Source organism: Perognathus longimembris, chromosome 11 (assembly GCF_023159225.1).
Source record: "Perognathus longimembris pacificus isolate PPM17 chromosome 11, ASM2315922v1, whole genome shotgun sequence".
Taxonomy (NCBI): domain Eukaryota; kingdom Metazoa; phylum Chordata; class Mammalia; order Rodentia; family Heteromyidae; genus Perognathus; species Perognathus longimembris.
In genome coordinates this window covers 47,376,393-47,394,809 of record NC_063171.1, presented here as the reverse complement: position 1 = coordinate 47,394,809, position 18,417 = coordinate 47,376,393, and the positions used below count along the sequence as shown (strand labels likewise).

The window sequence follows — 18,417 nt, the reverse complement described above, 5'->3', positions numbered from 1 at the left end:
CCAGAATGAGAATGATACACTAGAAGAGAACTAATATTTAACAAAGTGGAAGAGACAAAATAGAAACAGACAAAGCTATTTATCAATAAGAAGTGTGAATGAGCCCTCCCCAGGAATAAATGAAAAGCAGAGGTGATTGTCATGCCAATAATAAAAGCTGACAACTTACAGCTTACTTAGTACTTATGTGCAAGGCAGGCTGAATCTACAGGTCATGCTGGCTAGCTGTAATATACAGCCTAACCTGCCTACCTCTCACTACTCCCAACCCACTCTTGGTACTTAAGTCTTCATTTAGAAGCCCCAAACTTTCTTCTCATGTCCAACATAGCAACTAGACAAGAGTTAAAGTTCACATCTACCCTTTCACATTAAATTGAATTATAACTGATGAGACTAAATAACTTAAAAGCAGACAGACTAAAATGTGGCATTGAAGCAGGAATCAGATCATGTAACACAGTAAGTTCTGTATTTGTGGGAGAGAAGTTGGCTTAGAGGGTGGCCTTTGACAAAGTACTAACTACCTGGAAGAAATAAAGCAACCTAAAGAACTCAGGACAAACATAATCTGTCAACAATTACACAAGTGAGTTTTTGGCTTACTTTCTGGGTATCCTTCTGGCTGTTCACCAGAAATCCTTTGTAACTTCCTGTATGGTAAGTCAGTAAAGAGTTAAGAGTTTCCCTGAATCATCTAAGTTCTTTAGCAAAAATTTTTCCTTTCCTCTAATTTTTCTAAGACAACAATTTTGTTATTGGGTTTTTCAAAATTTTAAATAAAATCCACACTTTCATAAATGATTCAGGAGTATAGTTGTCTTTTTAAAGATGAACCCAAGGAGAACCCAAGAAGACAATTTGTACTAGGCTAAAGTTCCCCAATTTTGTTGTTTCATGATGTAAGAATAACAAATGCATTAGGAAAAATTACTGGGGTTATGAGTCTCTACTCTAGATTCCCTCCCAGCTTTTCTCTAGATGCCCAACTTGTAATTAGTATCACCTTTAATGATTGAAATTTTACCCTGAGAAACATGAAAGCCAATTAGCAGCCTGTGTAATGGAAAATCATTTTACAATGAGACAATAAGGTACTTTTTTGTTTTGGTGGTACTGGAAAATAATCTTTGAAAAAATAACTGCAATAAAATAATTCTTCCCTAAATTCTCCTGTGCATGTAGCTATAAAATAAGAATAAACCTTTGATCTCTAGCTTCAGGCTGTGACACACAGCTCCTAACCCCCTTTAAGTTCCTCAGCAACAGGTTGCTTAAAAGCATCTTTTTTTCCTCTAATGTTCAGTCTCTGCTCCACTTCCTAAAACCCATGCAGGCACAGATGCTTCTGTTTTAACATTTGGAATTGATCCTGGGTTTTACCAAGTGGACTCCTGGACAGTTTCAGGATGGGAACTAGTTATCATGCCACCCATGTGATTATAGAATTAGAACCTTTAACCCCACCCTTTATCTGGTTTGCTAAAGGTAGGTAGGGCTGATGGCTAACAGTCAAGGGTGTAATCAATCATGCTTAAGTAATGAAACTTCCATAAATACCTGACAGGGCAGGGTTTGGAGAGCTGCAAATAGCTGAACACACAGAGATGCTTGGCATAACCAGCCTAGAGAGAACAGGAAGCTCTCCACCCCTCCTACCTGCCTTGCCTAATGCATCTCTTCTCTCTGGCTGATCACCATAAATCCTTTGTAACATCCTTTATGATATGTGGGTCAACATAAGAATTGCCCTGATATCTGTGAGTTCTGTAGCAAGTTAATCAAACCCAAACAGGAGATCATAGTCAGACAACCTGCTACTTGTGACTGGTGACTAAAGTGGGGTTAATCTTATGGGAGCTAGTCCTCATCCTGAAATCTGACACTCTCTCCAGGTAGATGTCAGAACTGAACTGAATTGGAGGACACCCACCTATGCAATTGGAAAGTCTGTAGGAGAAACTGGTTAATGGGGGGAGAGGGGAATCTACATACTGAGTAGAACCATTAATTGGCTGTGTTAAGGGAATAAGAAGAAAAAAAACCCACTGATTTATTTCCTTCTATGTTATAATAGCATTATCATAAATGCTATGACAATTGAAAATTAAGTATTTGGTAAGGTTCCCACTTGAAGATATAAAAGAACTAAAAAAAACACTTGGAGAATTATGATTAATGTATACAAAATAAATAGAAAATAGTAGTCTAAAAGTTAACAGCAGACAGAGCTGGTGGTATATCTCAGTGGTAGAGCAGTTGCCTAGCATGAGAGAAGCCCTGAGTTCCAGCCACAGCAATGTAAAACAAAAGGTAGAGTAGAAGTTAAAGGAGCTCCATGGGGTTGAAATGTCACCTAACAAGTTATGAAATCAACACACGAGCAGCCTTGTGAGGGGTGTGGAGAGGAGTGGGAGTAAAAGTCACAGCTGATTACAATATTATAATCCAGCCTGGACAAAGGTAACAAACACCAGGCAATTCCATTCCTAGCTAAATACTCAGGAAAAACACATGCAGATGTGTTCTAGGAAATATGTACAAGAATGAACATGGCATTATTGTCTGAATAGCAATATCAGAAATGACCTACATGTTTATGGAGAGAGGAAAGTGAATAAACAACTTAGAGTGATAGAGTGAGTTCATATGGCACAGGAAGTGAATGAACGCTATCATTTCAACTATAGTATAGCTCCATATATCACACAGATCATTCACAGAAATGTTTAAGAAGAAGACACAAAGTATATGTGGATTTATACAGCTCAAAAAGGCAGAAAATATACCAAGAGTGTTAGAAGTAATGTAATTAGTAGAGAAAAACGAATTCTGAATTAGGTGATCTTAAGGATGCAGAGGGAGATAATGGCTGAAAAGGGTTGCCCAAGGTTCTTCAGAGTTCCTTACAACATTCTATTTCCTAAGGAATAACACCTTGTGTATATTATTAGTCTTTAATTTAAACATGTTACGTACCAGAGAGAGAATGTGAGTGTATGTGTGTGTATGTCTATGTACGTATAAAACATGAGCACTTGTGTATAGTATAACGAATGAAGTTATAAGAAAACAAAATAACAGGGAATTTTAAGCTTGTTATGTGTGGAGAGAAATAGGACAATAAAGGTGTTCTTAGAAATGATGGGTAATAGCCACTTGGTGGGAAAGTTCACTTACTTGTTTTTTGGTTGCAGGGTACTTAATATCAAGAATTAATTCCTTTATTTCTGTTTCTATCATATCTAGAAAGAGAAAATCAAAGTAGAATTTTCACTTTTTATTGCAGCAAAATATTTCTCTGAGAGAAAATAAGCACATGTGTACTGTCACTCTAAATGCTACTGGTATTTTCTTACATTATCCTTTTATTATTGTAGTATCCTCTACATGGCACACTTCATCCGCCTGCCTCCAAGAAAAAAGTATGGGAGATGACAGGCAAGTTGCCTCTTTTCTTTTTTTTTTTTTTTTCTCAAATTTTTATTATCAAACTGACGTACAGAGAGGTTACAGTATCATACGTTGGGCATTGGATACATTTCTTGTACTGTTTGTTGCCTTGTCCCTCATGCCCCCCTCCCTCCCCCCCTTTCCCTCCTCCCCCCTGGTGTTCAGTTCACTTACACCAAACAGTTTTGCAAGTATTGCTTTTGTAGTTATTTCTCTTTTTTTACCCTGTGTCTCTCGAATTTGGTATTCCCTTTGAATTTCCTACTTCCAATACCAGTAAACACGGTTTGCCTCTTTTCTTGATTTAGAAAATGACAGGATAGTATGTTCTATTATTTCGCTGATGTTTACCTACCTGGATCAGGAGATTTCACTTTCAGTAAAGCTGCTAGTTTCTTCACTAAGTGCATGTCCTTGGCTCGTTCACTCTTTTTATCACTACAATAATAAACACAGGTTAACACATACACACACACACACACACTCTCTCTCTCACACAGGTTACAGAATATGAAACTATTCTAAGTCAGATAAAATCAAACTGTTTTTTTTCTTTATGTTCCTATTTACCAATAAAGTTCCCTCTAGTGATGAAATGGCAAAGCCTTCACTATATTACAAGGCACAGTGAGCTAAGGGAATCAGAAGTTACCTCAGTAAGCTTACCTCAGAGCTAAGTGGAAAGGAACATTCACTGTTTTCACACTTGCAGACACAGGGTCAACAAGGCAGATCTGGTAGGTCTGTGGCTGCCAACTCTGACTGGTAACATTGTTTAAACCCATTATTTTATAGCCAGGATACAGTAGCCTAAGGAAATCATATACCACAATGGTAAAAATATTAGAAAAAGGAGACATGCCCAAAGGTACTTTTATAATAGCCAGGAGACACCACGCCATCATCAACTCAGGAGCATTAGCAAATGAATATTAATACCAAAAGCCAGTAAAAAGCATGTCTCACCTAAGAGAACCAATTGACCTTAAAAGGATCCAGAGAACAAAATAAAGAAAACCAGGCCTATCTTTCAATGGCACACATCACTAAGAGAGCATGAAGGAAACTTTCCTTTTGAGTCTTTGCTGCTGAAGTAGGGGATAAATAGCTAAGTCAAGCTACCTTTCATTCAACTGCATCATGGCATTTTTAGTACTATTTCTTTGTTACTAACTAATTACACATCATGTACTCACAGGAAAACCTATATAAAATAATTACAATTCTCCAGCAACTTGCAATCTTTAAGTTGCTTTAATAAAAAGCTTTACTTTAATAAAAGCAACCCTGTATTTCTTTTCACAATCAGCAAAATTCCAGAGGTTGCTGCTTACCTGCAGTGCTTACCCACGTTGAAAGCTCCTACTCTAGGTCCCTGCTGCGTACTCCAGACTTCTAAAATTCCCCTTCTTGGTGCATAAATCACAAGGAACTGAGCTACTCGACTGGGACCCTGAGTATTTCCAAAGGGAGAAAAATCCACCTTCTCTGGTACTCTTTCATGGAGGTCCTCTACAATTTGAATCCATCCAATCTGTGCATCTCGGTACCCTGAGACACAGGAAAAGAGACGCTAATTAGTTACCCTCAGCTTAGGGGTAGCCTCTTGAAGCACTGGAAAATTTAAAGTAGAAAATTAGAAAAGCTAATAGAAGTATATCACCTTTATTACAAAATATCTTCAACAGAAAGGATAATACTTATAATAATCTGTCACAGAAACTGACCAAACTTTAATATTTTGTCATCTATATTAACTTCAGATAATTTTTCTTTAGAAAGAAATATTGGGTATCATTGAAGCTTTCTGAGACATTTCCCCCAAACTAGTCCCTGGTCCTATTCCCTTCCTTCCCTCTCTTTGAAAGATTACTTCTTTTTAAAAAATTCTGGAAAGATCACTAAGTGTGGCTTCCAAATAAAAACAGAGTTAAATATGAGCATATACTATTCTTCCTTCCTTCCCAAAATGCAAAGGTGAGTAATATGATAGAATCACGAGTAGGATAGCTTTATGGAGGGAGACTAGGTCTGAGGATTTCATGGTAAGGCCATGTTAGTCCTACACTTGGGTCTGTTATGTCTGCACCTGAATGAAACTCACTGGTACAGTTACTGGTAAACTAAGTGGCAGGATGTAAGCACACAGTATAACTAAGTCAAGTCGGTGAGGATAGAATTTGCCTATTTACTCTCTTAAACCTGAAAGGCATTATAGGCTCAGGAGAACCTCTTCCTCAAGAGTAGCTTTGTGAGGAAAATGGATGGCGAAGGGTCAAGGAATGGATTTCAGACACTGAAATGATAGTGAGAACTAAAAGAAAGTGCATAACAAAGAAGTAATAAAAGTATGAGGTGACCAAACTTAACGAATATACCAATTAAGAAAAATCAAATGTCACATAAACATAAAAGATTAAATATTATGATCGACCCAAAGTGAATTAACTTTTTTCTCAATTTCCATAAGGAAGTACCTTTCCACATACGTATTGCAATTCCTCTAGTTACATCCAATAAAATCACCCTGCCAAAATCATCCGTTACTGCTGCTAGTGTGTTGCAAGGAGACAGACAGATGCTTTCACCATGGCGTCGAGAATCTGGAAGTCCAAATCTGTTATTTAAAAGAAAATAAAAACTCAAATCACATACAAATCAGGAAATTTAGAATAAATGAAATGCTCCAATGAAATATACTTCATCTGTTCTTCCATAAAGAAATATGAATCATGCCTAGGTTAGCAGTTAATTTACTACCTAATCACATATAGCAACATAAAAATTAATAATAAAAATGCATAAAAGAAATAAAACACAGTCTCATGTAGGTTTCTGTATAGATATCCATACCTTACATTTTTACAGACTATAAAGTATATTCATAGATACCTCTTCACAATCAACTGAAGTTTAGAATGCTCTGCTCCTTCCTATACAGGCTATCTTTTGTCTATTTTAAGTTCTTCCTAATCAGTGCTCTTTTTGCTAGGTGAATACTGTGCTGATAGCAATATATCAGCCTGAAGCAAGAATTTTCCTTTCCCTGATGTTCTTGCTAAAATGCTATTGATTTAAAAACAACCTTCTTAAGACTATGAGTGAAACAGAGGTACTGAAAAAGGATCAGAAGAGAAAAATTACTGAGCCAAAGTGCTCAAAATTCTGTTATATTCTATTTGAGACAAAAAGTGCCATCTGGCCAGTTTCTTGACTTTTGAGTGAATATAGGAAATGAGATATGTTACAACTTTTTCTTTTTCTTTCTTTTTTTTTTTTTTGGTGCAGGTCCTGGGGTTTGAACTTAGGGTATGGGTGCTGTCCTGAGCTTTTTTACTCAATGTGAGCGAGCTACTGCTTGAGCTACAGTTCCATTTCTGACTTTTTGGTGGTTAACTACAGATGATAGTCTCATTGACTTTCTCACCCTGGGCTAGCTTCAAACTGCAATCCTCAGATCTCAGCTTTTTGAATAGCTAGGAACACCAGTGCCTGGCTACAACACAATATTTTAAGGTAAGATTAAAAAAAAACAAAAAACTTCAATATATTTTATTAACATAATTAGTTGGTTCTGTTCTGATGAAGAACATCTTTTTTATTTGTTTATTAATTGAACACAAATTTTTTTACAAGGTGTTGTGCAAAAAGAGTACAGTTACATAGTAGGGCAGTGTGTACATTTCTTGTGATATCTTACATCCTGTTTTTCTATCCCTTCTCTAGGTCAGGTAGACATATATACAATATACAATGTATCAAGAACATATACAGTATTCACAGACTTGGTCTCTATTGTCTCTCCGTCTCCCTTTGTTAACAGTCATATATCAGAGAGATCATGCCCCTTTGTTTTCTGTGTTCTAGGCTTGTCTCACTCAACATTATTTGGAAGAACATCTTTTAAAAGAGGGATAAGAGGTACTGTTTCCCTTCAGGATGGTACTTCATATTTGGTAAAAGGAGAAAAGACGAAACCAAGTAAAAATTCCTGCTTCCTCTCTACCAAAAACAAACAAACAACAAAAAAACCCCCAACAACTCATGGATCTACTAACATATCCTAAAGTCCTACTAAGGTAAACAAGGAAGTAAGCACAAGTATTTTGAAGAGTGTTGGAATACCAGTAACTCCTAGTGATTTAGTTTTTCAGTCATTCATTTTCAAGACAGGGTCTTACTACAAGGTCCAGGCTGGCCCCAAACGTGATTTTTTCCTCCCTCAGCTTTCCAAGTATAGAGATTTATTTTTTTTAAGATCACTAAACACATTTTAAATTTGTACAACTCAATGACCAACTATATAAACATTCTAAAGCAAAAAACACAACAACTATTAGACTAAGTTTTTCACAACTGAAGTTAAGTCTATAGAAGCATAGTTTACAAATACATCTTGAGTATTTGCTCTGTGAGAGAGAGACAGCTGCGAATGAAATAGGTAAGAATCACTCTTCTTGTGTAGTTTAAAGTTAGTGAGAATAAGATCCTCACATTGATGATCCCAAAGACATTCATGAAGACATTCTCAATTATGGGCACTGAAAGCCCATAAATGCAACAATGCACACCTGTAAACATTAAAAGAAGAAACCTGGCAGAACTTGCCTTACAGCTAATGGGGTAGCTGGTTCCATCTTGGGCTTTTGCTTCTGGACAGCTTCTTCTTCATGCTTACTTTTCCAACCAAGCCAACCACTGAAAAGAAGAAAAATTAGAATAACACTAGAGTTTTGAGTTTTTATAGTACAGACTATCAAAATATAAGCTAACACCAAGCTAGATACAAATCAGATCATTTTTGTTATCAAATTACCTGGCAGCATTAAATAAAGCAGAAGTGAGTTTACTTGCAACTGCTAGTGCAACATGAGATAGCAATGGCTGCGTGCTTCCCTGTAAGACACAACACATGGACAGAAAACTTAGTAGCCCCAAAGAAACAACCCTAATGTCTCGACAAGCCTACTAAAACAAAAAGCAAACAACTTTGAAAAGTTGTAAAACCCGGACAAGCAGGTCAGCATTTCTCAGGTGGGATGATTATTGCAGGAGTGATAACATTTTAAAAAATCTTACTCTAATTTTAAAATAAAATTAGTAGTAGTCTAACTTACCTCTAGAATTTCAGTCCTTAAAATTAAAATTTAGTTACACTAAATGATAAGGTAGGCCATTAAGTTATTCTAGCTGTGCTGTGGATGTCCCATCTGCACACAAAAAAATTAAGTATTTTTTATAAAAGTTTAGTCAATTCTGAGATGACTGCTTTTTAAGTGAGAATTAAGAACTGTGAAACCTAAAACCTAACTTTTCCCTAATTTAGGAAGCAATTTTCACTACATATATCAAGTATGTTGGTAGCTTATTCTGTCTTTACAAGTCTTTGCTTATTCAAATCCCCAGTGGGCTGACATAATTAACATTCTTTTTTTTTTTTTTTTTTGGCTAGTCCTGGGGCCTGAGCACTGTCCTGGGGCCTGAGCACTGTCCCTGGCTTCTTTTTGCTCAAGGCTAGCACTCTGCCACTTGAGCCACAGCGCCACTTCTGGCCATTTTCTGTATATGTGGTGCTGGAGAATTGAACCCAGAGCCTCACGTATACGAGGCAAGCACTCTTGCCACTAGGCCATATCCCCAGCCCAACATTCTTGAGCTTTTGATTATTGCAGATTATTTTTGTTTAAGTTGCAAAAGAACTCAAGCCTTCAGAAACAAAGTTTTTTTTTTAACCTTGATTAATCATTTTTAGTCAATCTAAATAACATAAGAAATGTAGTTGTGATTTATTATAACTTCAACTGAAACTTAGAAACACAAACTGCTAAGTCTTTCTAAGGCTACATCGCTATATGCAAATTTTAGACAAGTTGAAAAATAAAAAGTGGCCCTATTCATGATCAGTGCTGAAACACATACCTCGAGAGCATAGAAGAAGCCAGTAAATGGATTGGACCCTACAGTGATATACTGGGACATGGCAGGTGGGCTGTTTTTAATTGCTGCATTAAATCCACCTATGTTGGAGGCAGTCTTCATTTGATCAAAAGGGGACAATGTCATAATACCTAACAATACAAAAAAAAAAGCTTCACAAGATTTGAATATACTGAAACAGCACTAGCATTGTAGATCACCACATGTTTATTTCAGTTCTATTCTAAGATACTAAGTTCTATTCTAAGACAAGTTATATTGAAAAAGAAATTGCTTCAATGATGATATCCAAATGCCCGTATGTAGAAAAAAAAAAAACAGAACCTGTCACAGATTCATCTGAGTGGTAGAAAGAGAAGAGGGGACGAGTGAGCTTAGAGATGTAGGAAGTACAGGCCTGCTGCTAAGTTCCAAAGTATGTGAACTGAGGCAATGTTTTCAAACTTGGGCATTTATATAGTATATAGAGACAACTGATTGAGAAGACCTGAGCTCAAAAGTACTGAAATGGAAGAGTTGCTATCCCATTTTCTATTATTCCATTCACTAACATTCATATTTAAGTATTGCCTCTACTTTGCCCTCACACACACTGTTCCTAAAGAAAAGTCCTGGGAAAGGAAATTATTTAAGTACTTATAATAAACCATTCATTGCATTTTGAGATTAAAGTGATCAAATAAATCCTTATAAATCCTGGACTACAATAAAAGATCAGAATGCCTATCTCACATTCATAGATGAATTTATCAGTATACAAAACAGTGGCACTTTATGATAAGAGCCACATATGTAAGTAGAAATGTCCAGAAAGGGAGCTAGAAAAATGAATATGAAAACCAAGGTTTTGACCCTTTTTTGGGTCAGTACTGGAAATCTCTTTAAAAAATCGAGATGTGGCAATTTTTTATAATTTTCCTTGCTGTGATCTTTCTACATTAGGAAGTAGAAATTATTATTCTGGAACCTAAACCTAACTCAATTTGGCTTTCATCCTCACCATTCCACTTCAACTGCTCCCAAAAAATAGCCAATAGATCTGTGTTATCAAATCCAATGGCCTTCCTCCTTTACAAGGCATTCTATAGTTAACTCCTCCCCTCCCCAATGTGTATCTACAATCTCACTTCCTCCTAGCTCAATGTATAGCAACATCAGAAGTTAACTTGGAGAAATACAACTCTTGCAACTTCCTTATCTTTCTACTTTCCAACTCTTCTGCCTCCACACTAGATAAAAGCCACTCTTCCCTTTTGCCTGAATTATTGCAATGTTTCTAACTAGTTTCCTTGATTTCTTCAAGCCTCTCTCTACGCAATGCGTAAAGGGAGATTTAAAAATATATTCCTTCCTCTTACTTAGAATCCACCAATTTCACCCACTGGATTTAGGATAAAGCCCAAATTCCTTATCCTGTGTGATTTAAACATAAGCTCCCTCGGCTTACCGTTGGCACTTTGACACTCCACTTCTACTTCACTTCTACCTCTCCACTTCTGGCTTTTTGCTGGTTAATTGGAGATAAGAATCTCATGGATCTGTCTGTCTAGGCTGGCTTTGAACTTCGATCCTCAGATCCCAGTAGCTAGGATTACTGACATGAGCCACTGGTGTCCATGTGTCTTCTTCACTCTTAACAGTCAAGCCATGCTAACCTCCTTTCTGCTTTTTGAATACTCTGCAGGCTTTGAGGTCCCCAAGTTGGCTGATACTCTATGTGATTCTTTTTTTGTGTGTGGGATTTTTGTTGTTGTTGTTGTTGCCAGTCCTGGGGCTTGGACTCAGGAACTGAGCACTGTCCCTGGCTTCTTTTTGCTCAAGGGTAGCACTCTGTCTCTTGAGCCACAGCGCCCCTTCTGGCCTTTTCTATATATATGGTGCTGAGGAATCGAACCCAGGGCTTCATGAATATTAGGCAAGCACTCTTGCCACTAGGCCATATTCCCAGCCCTTGGCTGATACTCTAACTTTGTTTTTTCTGCTTAGAATGCTGTTATTATAGCTCTTCACAGAACTACTTCACCCAATCAATATCCTGATATCAGTGTTCCCTGGATAGACCCTTCCTTGCCAGTCTACATAAGTGTTCTCCTTACTCTCAATCACACCTTCTGCAAATTTTCTTCATGAGGCTTATTAGTATTTTAACAATACCATATTTATTCCTTTAGTTCATCTATTGTTTGTCTCTCATCACCAGGCAATAAACTTCATCTGAGCAGGGATCCGGACTATCTGTGTTTCTAGCATCAATATTAGGACATAATAGCTACATACTAGACCTTTATATAAAGATGTATATAATAAAATAAAGTTCTTGTGTCTTTATTTTTGTTTGTAGGCTGGGGATTAAATGAATAGAAATAGGTTTTCTATCCAATCATTTTCCCCAGCCAGTTTTAATGTCCCAAAGTTTAATTAACAGAGCAGGGAAGACATCCTGAACTGAACTCAACACTTTGGAAATATTTTCTTAACTTTTTGGTGCTACTGGGGATTGAACTTAGGACCTCACAATTGCTAAGCAGGCACTCTACTACTTAAGCTACCATCCCTTTATATTAGTATTTCTGTTAGCAAAAAGGGGAAGACACTAACTTGGCAGTTCTATTCACTATGCAGTGAACAGAATCAGATGACCTATTTGTGAGACATTCCCTGAGCCCTCTAGAGACAACACTGCTTCCTTCCCTAACTTCCACCTTCATATGTACATTGTGCTGACTTCTAGCGGAATTCAGACAATGGGGAAGGTCAGGAGATCAAAGAGAGAAAGGAGAATGAAGTCAGGGCATCGATTTCCCTGGTACTCTTCCTGAAAGCTGGCTGTGACCTGTGAGCAAAAGTCACACTGCTCTACAGATGCTGGTTCCAACCTTGGTCTCCAAGTTTGGAACTGGTTCCTGCTTTTTCTCTTTAGGCGTACTTTGGCGCTAAGACGCTCTGGGACATTCAACTATCCCTTGTGGTTCTCATACACATTTTTATAAGTAGTTTCTTTATAAATAAGTCTTTTGATTTATCCCATGTCAGGTATGCCATCTATCTTCCAATCCGCTCACTAATAAAAGCACTGACAGGGAAAGGGCTAATATCATTGGTATGATACAATCCTATTTATGAAAACACTCCTCTCCACATGACCAAATACATATTACATAAGCATTTATATACCCACACTACCAAGTCTGGAAGAATGTTGACCAAATCTGCAATAATGAGTATCTCCAGAGAGTAGGATTTAGGGAATTTGTTTTTCTTTTTCTCTTAATATATTTATGTACTGGGTGAATTTTTAACAAACATATACTACCTTGACTGAAAAAGATGGTTTTCAGAACAGTACTTTCTTCTCTATCCCTATTTTGACTACCTTAATTCAGAAGCCTATTACTTCTCATTAAGATCAAAGTTTTCTTACTAATCCTGCTCTTTTTTTTTTTTTTTTTTTGGCCAGTCCTGGGCCTTGGACTCAGGGCCTGAGCACTGTCCCTGACTTCCTTTTGCTCAAGGCTAGCACTCTGCCACTTGAGCCACAGCGCCACTTCTGGCCGTTTTCTGTATATGTGGTGCTGGGGAATCGAACCCAGGGCCTCATGTATACGAGGCAAGCTCTCTTGCCACTAGGCCATATCCCCAGCCCCTCTTTCTTTTTTTTTTTTTTTTTTGAAAATGAGGTATCATCATGTTACCCAGGCTGGCCTTGAACTTGCTATCTTCCTGCCTCAGTCTCCAGAATAGCTGTGAGAACAGGCACACATATCTGGCTTCTCTTTACTGTTCTTGGACCATTCCAGCATCTAAATTGTCACCAAAGCGATTTTTCTAACAGACCAACCAACATGAGAGTGTTATTCTTGAGCATGTGTGTATGTATGTGTGTATGTGTTTCTCCCAACTAGATGGTGCTTCTAGGCAACAGACACAGTGTCTTTCATCTCTGTATTCTCTGTGGTCTTACCATGTGGCCCAGACTGGTAAGGAACTTGCCACCTTTTTGCTTCAGTCTCTTGAATGCTGTATTATAAGCATATACCACTATATCTAGCCTTCATTCCTGTATTGTTAATACTGAACACAATAAGCCCTCAAATACTGTTGTAAGAAGAAATGTGCTTTTAAGCTATATCTTATTCGTTTAAGGGTTAGATTTTTAAAAGAATTTATATGGCCAGTATAAACAAATTAAGTAAAATAGTGACTTAAAACTGTACAATACTGTTGCTGAGGATATAGTTAAACCCTTACTAAAACAACCACTATCTCTTAAAGACATGATTTCTGAGTCTGAACTAACTTCCATGATTTCTGAGTCTGAACTTCCAAATGTCTCACTAAAAGCATTCTTTTACATAAGAGATTTCAAAAAAATAAATGAGTCCATGATTTCTGAGTTTGAACTAACTTCTAAATGTCACTAAAGACATTCTTTCACATAAGAGATGCCCATTTCTAACAAATGAGATACTTTAATCAAAACAAGTAAATTAAAAAAGAATTTAAATTAGTAATGCTTACCAATACTCGCATGATCAATAATAGTGTCAATATCTTGTAGACCCCATTTCTTATAAGCTAAGGGTGGTGGTTGGATGTTCTCATTTCCTGATGCTGCAGCTGTCAAAGATAAAAGACAATCCAAATTTAATTATAATGGGTAAAATGAAGTTTTACAAAACAAAGTAAATATATAATAGTTGGTTATTTTAGAACTACAACTAATAATGAAGCAAAGTAATGAGACAAGGGATAAAGTAAAATTTCTTTCATGATATGGTAACACATACACAAAATGCAAACATTTATTTGAAAGACTAAGTTGGTACAAGAGATTCTGGAACATTCAAGCTCAGAATTTAGAGAAAACTACAGAAATACTAGAAAAACATTAAAAGTCAATGTGAAGTCAAACTGTATCTGATGCCATATAGGCCATTTCTCCTAGCCACATGGAGAGCCAATAAAGATTCTGTAAGTAGGTCATATTATAAAAACAATTCTTGTCAAAACATTACCTTTAGCTACCTGGTTTCGACATGCACGAAGAGACTGAAAAAGGCTAAATCCATCAATAGTCACAATGGCGGCTGGATATAAGATACTCAATTCTTCATTCTATTTCAGAAATGAAAAGTGAAAAAAATAATGCATTTTCTTGCACAGATATAACAAATAAACATATTTTTAATACCTGAAGGTCATGGATAATGTAAAATTGAATACTATGACAAAACTGTCAATTATCTGATACACAAGCAATATCAGGGAACGAGTAGTAAGAATAAATGGAAATACATTTCAAAATGTCTTCTGAGCAAGGCTTACAATTCTTCTCAAAAAAGCTTTTGAGGATGGTTGAAATCATCTGAGATATGTAGTATGAGTAAGAAGAGTTTTTTCAGTTTCATGCAAAAGAAAATCATTGTGTAAATACAAGTGATATATAAAAACAGAAAGCAAATGCATCTGAAGTTTATTCATATACACTGCATAAGATAATCACATAGTATTCTAAAACATATATTTCTTACTCATATTATGCAAATGATATTTTTTCCCTTTAGTAATAAGTAAAGAAATCTTTTCTGCCACAGCTCTACAATGTGGAACACTACTTTTTTTTTTAAGATAAAATTTTGTTATGTTGCCCACACTGGATTAGAAATCTTGAACTCAAGCAACCTTTCTGCCTCAGCCTCCTAAATAAATAAAACTACAAAGCTGGGTGCTGGCGGTTCAAACCTATAATCCTAGCTACTCAGGAAGCTGAGAGCTGATGATCAGTTTGAAACCAGTTGGGGCAATAAAGTCCATGAGACTGTTATCTCCAATTAATCACTAGAAAACTGAAAATAGAGTTGTAGTCCAAATCGTTTTGCAAGTATTGCTTTTGGAGTTGTTTGTCTTTTTATCCTTTGTCTCTAGATTTTGATATGCCCTTTCACTTCCCTAATTCTAATACCAGTATATACAGTATCCAGTGTACTAAGATGGAATACAGTGATAGTGCGGGTACAGCCACAGGAAGGGGATACAAGAGGATCATCAACAATAGAAGCTACGGTTTCACATGGCATGTTGAAAGTAATTACAACAGTGATATAACAGTCATTTCCATAACATGGAGTTCATTTCACTTAGCATCATCTTTTGCATTCATAAGGGCATAGCTATTTGGCTCTTGTGATCCTCTGCTGTGACTAGCCTAAACCTGTGCTAATTATTCCCTATGAGGGAGACCATAGAGTCCATGTTTTTTGGGGTCTGGCTTACTTCACAAGCAGTATGGAGATTCCTCAGAAGGCTAAACATAGAGCTCCCCTATGACCCAGCAGCCCCACGTTTGGGCATCTAGCCAAAAGACCACAAACAAGAACACACTAAAGCCACTAGCACAACAATGTTCATCGCAGCACAATTTGTCATAGTTAAAATATGGAACCAACCCAGATGCCCCTCAGTAGACGAATGGATCAGGAAAATGTGGTACATATATACACAATGAATTTTATGCCTCCATCAGGAAGAATGGCATTGCCCCCTTTGTAAGGAAATGGAAGGACTTGGAAAAAATTATACTAAGTGAAGTGAGCCAGAACTTTTCTTTTACCACAAGTAATTCTGACACCTGTCAAAATTTTAAAAGATTGTTATATATGCCACATTTTACACAATCAAGAGTGCAATGTTGCATTTAAAAATACAAGTAAATTGGTTTTATTTATTTTATTTTTATTTAAATTGGTATTTTAAATTCAGGACAAATAGATAAAATAGTTAACTGTGACATGTAATCTTTGTTTCCAATCAATAAAGCAAAAAGAAAGTGCTTCCAAGTAACACCACCATTGCTTTGAACAGTCTTTCACACTACCTGCTCAGTCACGCCAGGATGTCGGGGGATTTCGTAGGTCCTGCATTTAAGCTGAAGTACTGGGTCTTCATTCAAAAGTTGTGCAAGCAAAAGCACACCGTTCTAGGAAGAAGCACAAAGAACTCTACTATTTTCTCATCAATATTCCTCAGCAGGAATGGCCAGAAACATAGTGCCATCTCCCCAGTAGTTCCTATGCCTAACAGCTACTCTCTTTTCAGAAGAATACAGTTTTCCTTCTCTCCGTCTTCTAGCAAAAGGTTCTACTGGGGCTGAGGATATGGCCTAGTGGCAAGAGTGCCTGCCTCGGATACACGAGGCCCTAGGTTCGATTCCCCAGTACCACATATACAGAAAACGGCCAGAAGCGGTGCTGTGGCTCAAGCGGCAGAGTGCTAGCCTTGAGCGGGAAGAAGCCAGGGACAGTGCTCAGGCCCTGAGTCCAAGGCCCAGGACTGGCAAAAAAAAAAAAAGATTCTACTGTTTCTCCTGGCCTTCAACCCCAGGAAGCAATATTTCCACGCAGAATATAATAAAGTTACATGCATTGGTAGATATTACAGTCAACTAGTGTTTTCTTACTGATGAAAACCCAACTCACCTCAGTGTAGAAGCGTACGTAGCCTGAAGTAAAACCCACTACAATGCAGGTCCAGTCAGGGCGTCCAGTGGAACTCCTGTAATAAATAAAATTTATGATCCTAATAGCCAAATATCAAAATGAAGAAATTAACTTTTATTTATTCTTACCTCTTTTGGCTTGCTAGTGGGATACAGAGGGCACTAGTTACACGTTCCCTAAAAACAAGAACAAAATTACATGCTTATCCACTGAACTTACCAACTACTTTTATTTCTCTATAATTTGGTGTGAAAAGATAATGAGTGCAATAAGACTTTGTGTGCCAGTATTACTGGATGAATAAGTAAGAATATAGTAAAATCAAAGCCAGGTACAAGTGGCTCACACCTGTAGCTACTTGGAAAGCAAGGACCTCAAGATCATGGTTCAAGGCCAAACTAGGCAGAAAAGTTCATAAGATTCTCATCTCTAATTAACTATCAAAAAGCCAAAGTGGAGCTGTGGCTCAACTGGTAGAGCAGTAACCTTGAGCAAAACAAAGCTCAGGGAAAGCATCCAGGGCCTGAGTTCAAACCCCAAAACCGGCACACGCACAAAAAAAGAATATAGTAAAATTCATCCACATAAAACATAACATCACATTCATTAGAAGTTAATAGCCGGGGCTGGGAATATGGCCTAGTGGCAAGAGTGCTTGCTTCGTATACATGAAGCCCTGGGTTCAATTCCCCAGCACCACATACACAGAAAACGGCCAGAAGTGGCACTGTGGCTCAAGTGGCAGAGTGCTAGCCTTGCGCAAAACAAAACAAAACAAAATCCGCCAGGGACAGTGCTCAGGCCCTGAGTCCAAGGCCCAGGACTGGCAAACAAAAACAAAAACAAACAAACAAAAACGTTATAGCTATATGTTTAAATTCTCTGTTGTCATAAAAAAGCATGAACGAACACAAAACTTTACACATGTAACTGATTGTACATAGGATCAACAAGTAGTCATTTCTCACAAGTTCCTCTTGTCCCCATCAGCTAAGAACAAATGCATATTTGCTAAATAGTTCAAATGATAGAACTACTTAATAGAGTTTCTTACAAACATATTTATTTCATACATTTCATTTAACACAAAGAAAAACCCCAAATTAACTCAAACCTACCCTTCTTCAACATTCAGAGAACCACTCCAACCAACAGCAAATTGCATTTCTTCCTTTCCTTTATCAGTGCACTTCCATTTTGCTGGAATACATTAAGATGCCATATAAAACAACCATTCAAAGGGAGTAATTTATAAGGTTTATTCCGTTAGGATGATGATTATAAAATGTAATAGCTCAATTATTAATTGACTTGGGATCTTTATATAGGTAAAGATATTTTAAATTTAAGAATTTTTTAAACCACCTGATTTCCTAACCTTCCTCCAATTAAACCCATGCTGCATACTATTTTATGCATAGTTCCTGCAGTATAAAGTTAGTAATTCTCACACATCACACCACCTATCTCACTTATAATACTTATCTTCAGATGGCAGACATTTTTCTATTATATCTATGTCAGTTGGTAT

General features: G+C 37.0%; 1 protein-coding gene and 1 non-coding gene across 3 annotated transcripts in view; both read right to left on the bottom strand.

The window, feature by feature from the left end:
* Positions 1–18,417, bottom strand: part of Rab3gap2 (RAB3 GTPase activating non-catalytic protein subunit 2) — a 75,922-nt gene that overhangs the window by 32,760 nt on the left and 24,745 nt on the right. For both annotated transcript variants that reach the window (XM_048356550.1, XM_048356551.1), the window contains exons 4-17: positions 18,005–18,086; positions 17,015–17,062; positions 16,866–16,941; positions 16,265–16,366; positions 14,406–14,505; positions 13,909–14,007; positions 9,373–9,521; positions 8,270–8,349; positions 8,062–8,151; positions 5,931–6,070; positions 4,788–5,004; positions 4,120–4,263; positions 3,809–3,891; positions 3,181–3,245 (exon numbers count right to left, since the gene is read on the bottom strand). In XM_048356550.1, the coding sequence (XP_048212507.1) occupies positions 3,181–3,245; positions 3,809–3,891; positions 4,120–4,263; positions 4,788–5,004; positions 5,931–6,070; positions 8,062–8,151; positions 8,270–8,349; positions 9,373–9,521; positions 13,909–14,007; positions 14,406–14,505; positions 16,265–16,366; positions 16,866–16,941; positions 17,015–17,062; positions 18,005–18,086 (1,475 nt within the window). The remainder of the gene's footprint in view (positions 1–3,180; positions 3,246–3,808; positions 3,892–4,119; positions 4,264–4,787; positions 5,005–5,930; positions 6,071–8,061; positions 8,152–8,269; positions 8,350–9,372; positions 9,522–13,908; positions 14,008–14,405; positions 14,506–16,264; positions 16,367–16,865; positions 16,942–17,014; positions 17,063–18,004; positions 18,087–18,417) is intronic.
* LOC125360282 lies at positions 11,724–11,855 on the bottom strand. Its single transcript, XR_007212683.1, has one exon. It is a non-coding gene; the product is annotated as a small nucleolar RNA SNORA36 family (small nucleolar RNA).